The 10,595-nt window shown below is 42.7% G+C and overlaps 5 protein-coding genes across 5 annotated transcripts; 1 reads left to right on the plus strand and 4 right to left on the minus strand.

The window, feature by feature from the left end:
- On the minus strand, nucleotides 1-1,060 carry K450DRAFT_250786 (uncharacterized protein). The gene has a single exon (XM_051590623.1). The coding sequence runs from the start codon at nucleotides 990-992 to the stop codon at nucleotides 87-89; it is 906 nt and encodes a 301-aa protein (XP_051442779.1). The 5' UTR covers nucleotides 993-1,060; the 3' UTR covers nucleotides 1-86.
- Nucleotides 1,061-1,218: 158 nt separating this feature from the next.
- On the minus strand, nucleotides 1,219-2,322 carry K450DRAFT_250787 (uncharacterized protein). The gene is made up of 3 exons (XM_051590624.1): nucleotides 1,938-2,322; nucleotides 1,725-1,858; nucleotides 1,219-1,655 (listed from the first exon to the last, which is right to left on the minus strand). The coding sequence occupies exons 1-3, from the start codon at nucleotides 2,161-2,163 to the stop codon at nucleotides 1,488-1,490; spliced, it is 528 nt and encodes a 175-aa protein (XP_051442780.1). The 5' UTR covers nucleotides 2,164-2,322; the 3' UTR covers nucleotides 1,219-1,487.
- Nucleotides 2,323-2,353: 31 nt separating this feature from the next.
- Nucleotides 2,354-3,805, minus strand: K450DRAFT_250793 (uncharacterized protein). Its single transcript, XM_051590625.1, has 3 exons — nucleotides 3,261-3,805; nucleotides 2,719-3,195; nucleotides 2,354-2,661 (listed from the first exon to the last, which is right to left on the minus strand). The coding sequence occupies exons 1-3, from the start codon at nucleotides 3,653-3,655 to the stop codon at nucleotides 2,484-2,486; spliced, it is 1,050 nt and encodes a 349-aa protein (XP_051442781.1). The 5' UTR covers nucleotides 3,656-3,805; the 3' UTR covers nucleotides 2,354-2,483.
- Nucleotides 3,806-4,900: 1,095 nt separating this feature from the next.
- Nucleotides 4,901-5,344, minus strand: K450DRAFT_164677 (uncharacterized protein; the record flags this gene model as incomplete). Its single annotated transcript, XM_051584043.1, has 2 exons — nucleotides 4,901-5,061; nucleotides 5,185-5,344. Coding segments are annotated over 2 exons (321 nt in total), but the record flags the coding sequence as incomplete, so codon positions are not given.
- Nucleotides 5,345-6,947: 1,603 nt separating this feature from the next.
- Nucleotides 6,948-8,488, plus strand: K450DRAFT_177360 (uncharacterized protein; the record flags this gene model as incomplete). The annotated part of the gene is made up of 2 exons (XM_051584260.1): nucleotides 6,948-7,808; nucleotides 7,874-8,488. The coding sequence occupies 2 exons, from the start codon at nucleotides 6,948-6,950 to the stop codon at nucleotides 8,486-8,488; spliced, it is 1,476 nt and encodes a 491-aa protein (XP_051442783.1).
- Between the last annotated feature and the right edge of the window lie 2,107 nt (nucleotides 8,489-10,595).

Genomic DNA, 10,595 nt, shown 5'->3' on the forward strand with positions numbered 1-10,595 from the left:
TAACTCAAACAGACATGGTGGTTTCTTTTTTGTGAAATGGATATATTTGCAATATTTACAGTTGTTCAAAATATACATGGAAAGCTCTAAACAGATGTGACTGAGGCGAGGACATGCTTTCCTCCCTTATTATCGTAGCAAATGCTCATTTCCTCCTGTTCTTGAGTGACTTGGTGTTCAATGACTTCAGGTGTGAAGGTGATTTCCACAGGGAAGAGCGATGCAAAGGGAGTAAGGAAGGTCTTTTGAGCCCACTTGGGAGCCTTTGCGCCATAGACAAACTGGCAGCAGACTCGAAGAATGCCCTCCACGGAGATAAAGGAAATGGTATACCAGACATCTGAGCGTACAAAGGAAACGATGTAGGCAGCGATGAATGCGAGCAGAAGGAAAGAGAAACAGGTAAAGTGCCAAAGACTAGTGCCACAGTTGAAAGCGTCTAATTCATTGTCGGGATGACGTCGGACAAGTGGCAAAAGAGCGAAGAGATTGGCAAGGAATAGATGGGCTAGGCAGAGGACAGAACCTATTATGTAAAGCCAGTTGGGAGCAGCATCAATGTTGTATACGGGGACAACAATGATACAGGCAAGATCAGCGGCCAAGTAAGCGAGGAGACTGAGGAAGAGTGGTATGGTCAAGTACCAAGCTCTCAGATACGATTGTCCAAGTGAACGGCCGGTAATGACTTGATTGGCAGATGTCACCAGGACAAAGACCATTCGACACACAAAGAAAACGATGGTTGTATAGCGTGGCGTTTGGAGTCGAACGACGGAATATACGAGTAATGTGGCCTGCACAAGCGTCAACAAATTACAGCAAAATCCTGATATCCGGAAAGGATTCTTGATGTGGAAGTGGATATCTTTTGCTATTCGGTTGAGTAGGAAAATAAAGGCTACGAAGGCCCAAATGTAGTAGACGCTGCACAATATAGCATCGGTTTGTGATTGAGTGTAAACATTTTCATCCTGAAGTACTTCGACCATTGTGTTGATTTATGAGAAGGGGGGATATAAAGATAGTGGGGAAAAATATATTACAGGTATAAAAGAAGTGTTAAAAGACGATGTGCGTCAGGTTTGCATCGTCTTTAAATATCAGACTTTTTTATCACATCCTGATAATGATAGCGATATGATTTCGGGTGTTATCTACGGGAGAAATCGTTATCTCTGGGAGGAGGACTATCAAATCAAAGTCACATGCATCCCGATTACCGCTTTCAAACACTTTTGCCGCGGCTCTAGTTTTTACTTTGATTCAAAAGTCATCCTTGAGCGATGTATTTGAGATAGACTGTTCTCCCTTTCTAAAGCAGTTTTAAATGTACACTTGAGTCTATGCATTATCTTACAATACTAATCTAGAGGTTGAACAAAATGAATAAACATGGAAGCGGAGTACTTGTGAAGATTTGGAATTATTTTTTTTTCCTCATCACTCCGAAGACCACTAACATTGAGTGTGGCCGTTTGTGTCCGCTACTGAAATTGCCATGGTGGCATACTCTGAATAATCTTACTGATCCTCTCTGATATGATGCTGTTATCACACTGTATGGACGTTGGAACATAGGGAGGTGTCAAACGAGCTGAGTCCAACATTAAGATGTCTTTATCGTCAGAGGAGTATTTGATTGGCACGCGGTTCTAAAAGGCAAGTTTTTTTTCATTACGATTGGTTTTAGCTTTGTGGGTTATTTCTTTCTTTTGTCTTACCGATTCCAGTAAATTGATAGCCTGCTGCTTTCTTTGTCGCATGGCCTCGGAATCGTGCTTTAAACTCTCCGCCCCCACACCTGAAGCCAATAAATCTTCCAGCTGAGATTGACTTAACCGATTGTCTGCGTTAACTACCATGATAATAAAGTTGGTCTTAGATGTGCTACCAGGTTGCTGAACGTAGATGTGCTTTTCAATATCAGTCAGTACCTTGAATCGATTTAACATGATGCCGTAAAAGCACTATGGCCTTGTCCTCGGTCTCATGCTTGAGAATCACCGTGCCACCGACGGGATCGATCGCGTACAGATATCCTGATTGAGACTCGTTCGTTGAAAGCAATGCAGTAACAAGGTTTCCCCTAGAAGCGACAATTTCCTCTGGAGTCATATCATAGAGTAGTGGGCTAACATCGGCTGAATGCGGAATGGACATGGGTCGCAAGAAATGAAGCTGTGATTTCAGGCATAAATTCAGGTTCAGTAAGGGCGAAAGAAAACTACGGTAAAAATTGCAAGAGTCAGTCACAACTCCCCGCACTTACCTTTCGGCTGCAGTACCGAAATTGCCAGAAAAGTAAGAATTCAGATTGCCATCGATAACAATACAATAATGATTTTCTTTGCTACCGTGGAAGAATACTCGAAAATGATTTATATTGAGGACTTCCTTTTATTACAATTTGTCTGTTATGTACATTGATTTGTTCATCATTATAGGGTAACTGGGGCGATGCATACGAAAGTGAAGTAAATTCACATTTCATCACCCTCGGAACTCTCAGCTGCCTCAAACTTTATGTGTTCAGGTTCCATAGAGTCTTTCTTAGTAATTTCATGCTTTGCCTTGTTACGTGGTTTGATTCTAGCAGATGGGTCGAAATCTGCCACAGAATATAGGTGCTCTAGTCTACGTTGTGTTCTCTGAAGAATACTGATTCTTGCGATTAGAAAATGGAGTTATCAATGGCATGCTGGTCGAAATACTTACCATGGTGGAATGGGAAGATGCTCACAGCTGTGCAATACAACTCTCCAGTCGAAGGTCTCTGTACTGTATCTCAAGCCTTTAGGGAACGTAGGGGGTAGCATGTCGGCTTCCTTCCAATTAATACTAGAGCGGCTGCTGACCTTTCTGACAGATACCATGAGATCGATGACTTCTGCCAACATGCTAAAAGCATGGTTTAGTCGTTCTTCATAGAACTTTCGCACCTTGTGATATTTTTCGGAATCAAGATCCAGTACGGTGTCCCATAGTCCAATTCTGCGCTGGTGTTTTTCGAACATGCCAAAAAATTCCTCTCGCAACATTTGGGTTCCTATTTCGAACGACTTGTCCTTTTGGTCTTCTGGTATATTTTCTAGCGTGTTATTATCGGGTATAGGTTCCTGCTCAATTCCAATCATATTGGCTGATCGATCTGGCGGCCATATGTCAGAGTAACCAGGATGTCGGTGAGCCAGACTGTTACAAAGTTTGCTTGTTAGCTCCTTCTGCTTTTGCGAAGTTAATATTGGTGCCTCACTTACCCTTCGGCTGTTACAAGTGGCCAGTACCCGGCAGCTCTGTCATGTTGTAGGTACTGTGCTTTCAATTCGTCGTCGCGCTGTCCGGCGGCCACTCCCATTACAACATCGTATAAATCTTTCCGCTCCTTCGGACTGCGCACATTGTACGGCACATATCCGTGGCTTGCATACACGCTCTCGCTCTCTACTTTCATTTTCAGGCAGAAGCAATCGACGAATGAAAAAAAAAAAAAAATGCTGTGGAAGCTGAAATGAAAAAATTCAGTACGGGCAGGGCAGAGCGGAGCTGAACGAATGCTAATGATCGTGACTTGAGTTCTCAAGCTTGATGAACACCAAAGGGTCTCTTGACGTTGCTTTGACAGTGGATTGTAGTGGATAACAAATGGAGTCATTTTCGGCCTAGAATTTGGAAGCTTGTCAATCTTTCATAAAAAAAAAAGTGCGAATTCACAGTAGTCGAGTCGAATTAAATCGGATAGTGGTTCAACAAGGCTGCAAAATCTGAGCAAGCACCAGTCTCCACCACGTCAATTTGTAATACACTTTTGCTACACCATTTCAGAGGAGGCAGAAAGAACTTTGAGCAAAATTGCATTGAATATAATTGAGTACATGCTGTGAGAAAATAACAATGAAACTAGATGAGAATGAGGACAAGAAATTATGGGGAGGGGGGATGGGAAGGGTAACGTTTATATACGGTTATGAGATGGCGGGTTGGCTGCTTTAGGCTTGCTATGGGATGTCAAAGCGTTATCGATGCTGCTGAGCATGGCGGTACGTTTCGTCAAGAGAAGACCAAGATTGGATATTTCCGCTTGCAACTCCAACTTCTGTTGCTTGAGCAGCTCTTCCGGATCAGATAACAGATCTGGATGGTCAACGGTGGATCTAAATGCGGAGGTTAAGAGAGAAGGAAACTTGGATGGTGAAGGGAATTCACGCCGTGGCGAAATCTGTGCTGCTGATGTGCCGTTTTTACCGTTGGCTATGGGCGATGTCAAGGGTGGCAATGCGATGGGAGGTAGATGCGGTGACGGTTCTAGCTCACGGGTCGGTGTTGGGTTCAAAAGGGATGCGATGCCATGGGAAGATCGTCGTTCCGCAGATACCGGAGGTAAGGTTGAATAGTACTTATCAAATGGAGCATTGAATGGTGATACAGATCGCATGGATTGTTCGTGTGGTAGTCTGCTAGCCCGTATATCGTGAACACGAGCATAACTGGAGAAAGGAGAAGTTGAATGCTGAGAATCTACAGGAGAATGATGATAAGATCCTTCCCGTCCACTTGACAAAGATGAATTAGCAGGAGAACTACGATAGTCGCCTGTTTCGGGTAGTCTTCTTGGAGCAATGTAGTCTTCAATGGCTGGGACTTCCCGTACATCATTCCGTTGAATTGCATTACCATCTGTCGCTTGCTGTCCTTTTCGTATTCTTTTAACTTTTTTGCCAGCATGAGAATGGGCACGTTTTCGTGCAGGTATATCTTCACTATCTTCTCCCTCAGTGGCTGTTCTATCGCTCTGATGGGCAGCATCATGAAGAGCTTCACTAGCGGAGGGTGTCTCAGATTCTAACTCGTCATTATCTGATTCTTCGTCGCTTGCCATTTCAGAAGCTGTGGTGACAGCCACTCGTTTCCGTCGCTTGATAGTACTCCTTTTCATGGTGACCGGTCTATGTACATTGTGTAACTTGTAATATAGACCGCAGGCATTACAAATGGTGTTGTTTGCTTCATCTCTTCGCCACAGTGGAGTAGTTGTTGTTTGACAGTTAGCACAAACTAATGCTTGACGATTGACTTGATGTTGATTATAAGCTGGGCAACCTGCACATGAGGAAGACCCACCCGTTCCGTTGCAGTGGCCGCCACCTGGGCAAGAACCACTGGCAGCACCAGCACCGCTACCACAATCATTTGTAGGCTCGCTCTTCTTGGCATAAAGCCTTTTGAGTGACACAGGGCGTAAGGTATTTCTTGCTTTCAAATACAATCCACAAGCATTACAAATGGTCTCTCCATTAGGTGCTCTACGCCAGAGAGGTGTTGTGGTTGTTCCGCAATTGGAGCAAACAGTTGCCGAAACGTTACTCTCAGTAGGCTCGGTTTTCACCTTTTTTCCTACTTTCGATGCTTCTGTATCGTTTGAGTTCCTTCCTGAATTTTTTTCTGTCGCTATATCAGCATTGGATGTTGTCGTACTTGTTGGGAGGTTTTCATTGAAACTTGAATTGTGAGTGTTTGGTGGCATTACCGCAGTTTGAGAGACGGTCATATCCATTGGTCTCGAGAAAATGTTTCCAGATTGCGAGTGTATACAAGTATATGATATCAGTCCATATAAGAAAACGCCTTCGAGGATGTTGGCTGTTGAAGCTGGATTACTGGATGAGGTTTTTTTTTTTCCTTCCAACTCTATCGAGTAATGAAAATTCTTAGCATCCCGGCCGTAGGCTGACGTGAGTCGATCACGTGGACAGGCAAAACGGCATCTTGTCAGGATGAACAAATCAAACATGAGACTATAATGAATTTTTGCCCAATCATATTTTGGTATATACCGATCTTTTATCCAATCACTGAGGAGGCACTGGCAGAACCAGAAAATGGGTTGTAGATCTCCGGCTTAAGCTTCCCCGCACAAACTGTTTTACCCCACCTCTCATTCGACTTCAGTACAGTAATCAGAACTTTCACTGAACTACAACATCAAATGCCTGCAATGCCACATAGAAAACAACATTGTGAACAATTAAGCCAAAAAAGTGTCATAAAAAAATGTCATAGAACGTACGATATATAATCTCCTCCCAAGAGGTTGTGGCCCTAGAAGGTATTGTTAAAATTTTCACATCGCTGGATCAAAAGGTAACGATACCAAAGTAGTGTAATACAGCACTGTATAGAAATAAATTTAATCCGATTTGGCATGATTGATACAGCGATTTGAGATGCTCACGATAATGCCAGCTTCAGGTTGCTCGTACCGACCTGAATACCAATTCAACCTTTTCGCTGGTCGATAGGGTTTAATGATTGGCAAACGCACAGAACTCCGTCTCGGTCGAATCTTCTAATGTCCTTTTGTGGTAAGCAGTTACATTGTAAGTGGTTTCACGACTGCTATACATGGATGATAGTCTTCATTATCGCGATTGCTGCTTGGATAATAATGAGATGTAGATAATGCATAATTGTGGATCGATGATTCGACGGAGATTTGACGAAGTCTACCAAAACTTCGCCTAGTCAATTTCACTTTCATTCGCCAGAATTGACATCATTTCGTAGAACAGTTTGTAGGCATGGCTGGCGCATTCATTCTCATTTGCGAAGACCAAATCTTGTGAGGTTCCACCACTACCATACATGGATTATAATGTTCGGCAGCGAATAGATGGGGAAGTTAATTGAATGTGGGAATCCATCGCTATCGATCTCTCCATCATATCGTCTGACAAGTCTCTTAGACTCCCACGCAATAAGATCTCATCCTTAGCAAACAGATTGGATACCAATGTGCGAAATGCTCTTACGAGTACAGTATATAAAGCGGGTGAATCTACTTCTCTTCTGCCGACATCAAATCTCACTGTCCCAATCAAGCTCAAATGAAGAGATGCATTGTGTCTTTCCTGGTATCGGCTTGCGTGGCCGCCGGAGTCTCCGCTAAAATGGTACCTGGCTACAACCAAACCCGTCGCCCTCAAGTGCATTTCTCCCCTGCGGTCAACTTCATGAACGATCCAAATGGATTGTTTTACTACAATGGAACATACCATATGTACTATCAGTACAATCCTACTGGTATCACTGCTGGAAACCAACACTGGGGACATGCTACATCCGATGACCTATACCATTGGCATAATCAGCCCATCGCTCTGTCTCCCGAATCTCCTGACGAAGGTATCTTCAGCGGTAGCGCCGTGGTTGACGTTGACAATACTTCTGGCTTTTTTGGCAACCAGTCTTCCTCCAATCCAGGCATTGTTGCTATCTACACTCTCAATACACCTAGTAAAGAGACTCAGAACATTGCATACTCTACTGATGGTGGTTATACCTTCACCAAGTACTCTGGAAACCCGGTTATCGACATCAACAGCAACCAATTTAGAGATCCAAAGGTGATTTGGCATGCAGATACTAAGAAATGGGTCATGGCAGTTGCCTTGCCCACACAGTTCTCTGTAGTGTTTTACACATCATCGGATCTCAAAAATTGGAAAAAGGCATCAACATTCTCCCATCATGGATGGCTCGGCAATCAATTTGAGTGTCCCAATTTGGTGGAAGTTCCAGTTCATAACTCTCAACAGCAGAATTCTGGCGAAACTAAATGGGTTCTTGTTGTATCTGTCAACCCTGGAGCCCCGCAAGGCGGAAGTTTCACACAATTCTTCCCTGGTGAATTTGATGGTACAGATTTTACTCCCGAAGACGATGCTGCACGCTGGGTAGACTTTGGAAAGGATAACTATGCGATGCAATTCTTTTATGGTACTGAAAACAAAACGCTTGGTCTTGGATGGGTAAGTGAAATCAATGGGTGGGGGTCTTAAACAATGAAGTATGTAATGGCTCACATTTTACATAGGCTTCCAATTGGCAATATACCAACATTGTTCCCACAAGCCCCTGGAGAAGTGCAATGACTCTACCCCGCCAATATGCTTTATGGAACGACCCAGTCTTAAGCTGGCAATTTATCTCTAACCCTACTGACATGTCCACCATCATGAATAAGAATCTGTTCAGTGGCAAAGTGACAAAGTCCAAAAACATCAAACTTGGTGACGGATCTGGAGCTTACTATTTCGACATCTATGTATCGCAGGACCAAGGGCAAGCTACCCAACGTGCCAACTTTACTTTCATTTCCTCTTCAACCAAAGAGGAACTGCGTATGGGGCTACTGATGGACAATGGACCATCCTTTTTCATCGATCGTAGTGGAACGAAAGGCTTCGATTACCCCCTTTTTACTGACAAGTTTGCCACCATTCAATATGGTGGAATTGGAGGATGGCATGTCTATGGTGTATTGGATAAGATGATCTTGGAAACCTTTCTTAACGAAGGTGAACAAAGTGCTACAACCACATACTTTTCCAACGGTGTCCTAGACAAGTTTTCGATTTCCCTTGACACTGGATTATCTGCAACTGTAAATGTGACGGCACTGAAGAGCGGTTGGGACCAGAAGAAATAACATGACACTATGAAATGCTATTTTGGCCATCGATGGTTATTTTTCGCTTTGTCGTAGGACAGCATATGTCTATAACTGTATTTTCTAGCATAAATAAAGTGAAAAGGAATATTCTCTGTGCAAGTTGCTTTGGTGAGAACAATGTGTTGGTACTTGCACCTCTTTGTTTGTACAAATCATTCCGTAGGAGCAGAGGCACTTTCACGGTCCGTTGTTTGTTATACCCAACCATGCAAGGGGCATGCTAAATTTTTACATGATGCAAAGAATAACATTAGGCGGCAATCACCTCAATAGTAATGACCGTCCTTAACCTCTTCTCAGCTTGTGAAGTGTGCCTAAGACAAATACTCTGAAAAAGGAAAGCGCATCCATCCCTGGTAAACCACAAACGATATCATGACATGTAAAAATCTGAATATGACCGTTCATGACGCTGAGGTTTTTCCAATTGCATAGTGCCAAAACACAACACCCAAAATACCTCGCAGTTTACTATTGAAGACCCTTGAAGTGCCATAAATAGAGCGCATACCCTGTGAAGGAGGCTTATAATTTTTTTTAGGTATAGCTGAAACTCTACTTTGTGTGCAGGAGGTTTTGAAAATACAGGCAAATCGACTGCATCATGCAACGTTGTAATGATATTTCGGAAACGTAGTTAACACCACCGCCGGCGTTCATCATGGTCTGGTCAAGGCTCTCTACCATAAGGTATACTTAGACAGCGTTAAAGAAAACATTTCATTCCATTGTATTGATATGGTCATACCTTGAAATAGATCGAAGCTAAAGATGAAGTCAGGAAGAAAGAACATTTCAACTGCACGCTGTAAGGTGGTTCATGCATACAAACAAGGAATAGCTCCTGTGAGTGACTTTTATGAGTATGACTCTACACTAATGTGCTGCACGTTGGGTGGCTATGAATTTTCTAATGCCTATAAATACGAAAGATTATTTCATGGAACTAAAGCGCCATCAACCCAAGACACTACAATCTATTCTGGCAAGTATCCAGTTCCAGGATAAATTCATCAAACGGACCTGCAAAAAATTAATACTAAGTACATCTCTTTTAACTGTTCCAGTCTCCAACCAATATGAAGTTCGCTCTTATTGCCACGATTTGTCTGTTCGCTGTCGTTGCTAATGTACAGGCTGTACCTCGACCACCACCACCAGCACCACCTCCACCACGAAGCCCATATAAACGAGCACCAGAAATTGGTAAGTAGCATTCATATATGAGCCTCATTCTTATCGTAATATTGATATATCTCTCTCTTAGGCGAACCTGGAGACGACAAAGGCCATTGGATCTGCACCTGCTTTGAGCCCAAATATGACTATGGATGCTGTGGTGATGTCAATGGAACCATGATGACTGATGGAAACGTATGCGATGTTCCTGACCGTTCTAACTACATCAACCATGATAAATTTGAAGCCTGCTGTACCAGAATTGGTGGTCGCTACAAGTGTAAATAGGTGTATAATGTGCACATGTATCTAATGAAATAAATTAGTCCGAATTGCGCAGAGGGTTCGTACACTGGTACGAACGCAGTTGACCCTATGTTTGAAAAAAGCGTTTCTTATTCTATCCCGGTACAGAGCTATGCATTTTCAATGGCTGAAAAAGGTTGTGGAAACAATAAAGTGGGTTACAATACCTGGGATTCAGTGTTTCATCATGTGCCTAATTGAATGATTTCCCCGCCCGTTCCGTGAGACAAATATACAGTCCTTTTAGAAATAATTTGCGCTGACATCATATAAGTTTAGCTTCGTATCAAAATGTTGAACTCTGCCAAAAAATTAAAACGGATATCTTCCAATATACGAATGTTTTCTTCGAATATGCACCTCTGCCTACCACAATATGAGCTGACTGCTTATTTGCCAATAGCAATTTCATAAAATCATGAGACACTCTAAGATGGAGAAATCAGTCCCGCTGATCTTGAACATATATCATTCTTCACTTGTGTTCACCAATGCTGATATCTACATCTATTAATCAACTTTTATATCTCGCATCTTCAGCAGTCCATCATTTTTTCTTACATTCCATCATTTCAATTACAATAATAAGTAACAATGG

This window comes from Umbelopsis ramanniana (assembly GCF_025399195.1).
Source record: "Umbelopsis ramanniana AG unplaced genomic scaffold K450scaffold_46, whole genome shotgun sequence".
In the NCBI taxonomy this organism is placed as follows: Eukaryota; Fungi; Mucoromycota; class Umbelopsidomycetes; order Umbelopsidales; family Umbelopsidaceae; genus Umbelopsis; species Umbelopsis ramanniana.

What these genes read in the sequence shown, in the direction of transcription:
- K450DRAFT_250786 (XM_051590623.1), bottom strand. Translation starts at nt 992, where the DNA reads ATGGTCGAAGTACTTCAGGATGAAAATGTTTACACTCAATCACAAACC.
- K450DRAFT_250793 (XM_051590625.1), bottom strand. Translation starts at nt 3,655, where the DNA reads ATGACTCCATTTGTTATCCACTACAATCCACTGTCAAAGCAACGTCAA. An exon ending in CCACTTGTAACAGCCGAAGG is followed by an intron (nt 3,196 to 3,260) that starts GTAAGTGAGGCA and finishes ACTTTGTAACAG; the next exon opens with TCTGGCTCACCGACATCCTG. An exon ending in CATCTTCCCATTCCACCATG is followed by an intron (nt 2,662 to 2,718) that starts GTAAGTATTTCG and finishes CGCAAGAATCAG; the next exon opens with TATTCTTCAGAGAACACAAC.
- K450DRAFT_250787 (XM_051590624.1), bottom strand. Translation starts at nt 2,163, where the DNA reads ATGTCCATTCCGCATTCAGCCGATGTTAGCCCACTACTCTATGATATG. An exon ending in TCATGTTAAATCGATTCAAG is followed by an intron (nt 1,859 to 1,937) that starts GTACTGACTGAT and finishes TTATCATGGTAG; the next exon opens with TTAACGCAGACAATCGGTTA. An exon ending in CTATCAATTTACTGGAATCG is followed by an intron (nt 1,656 to 1,724) that starts GTAAGACAAAAG and finishes CTTGCCTTTTAG; the next exon opens with AACCGCGTGCCAATCAAATA.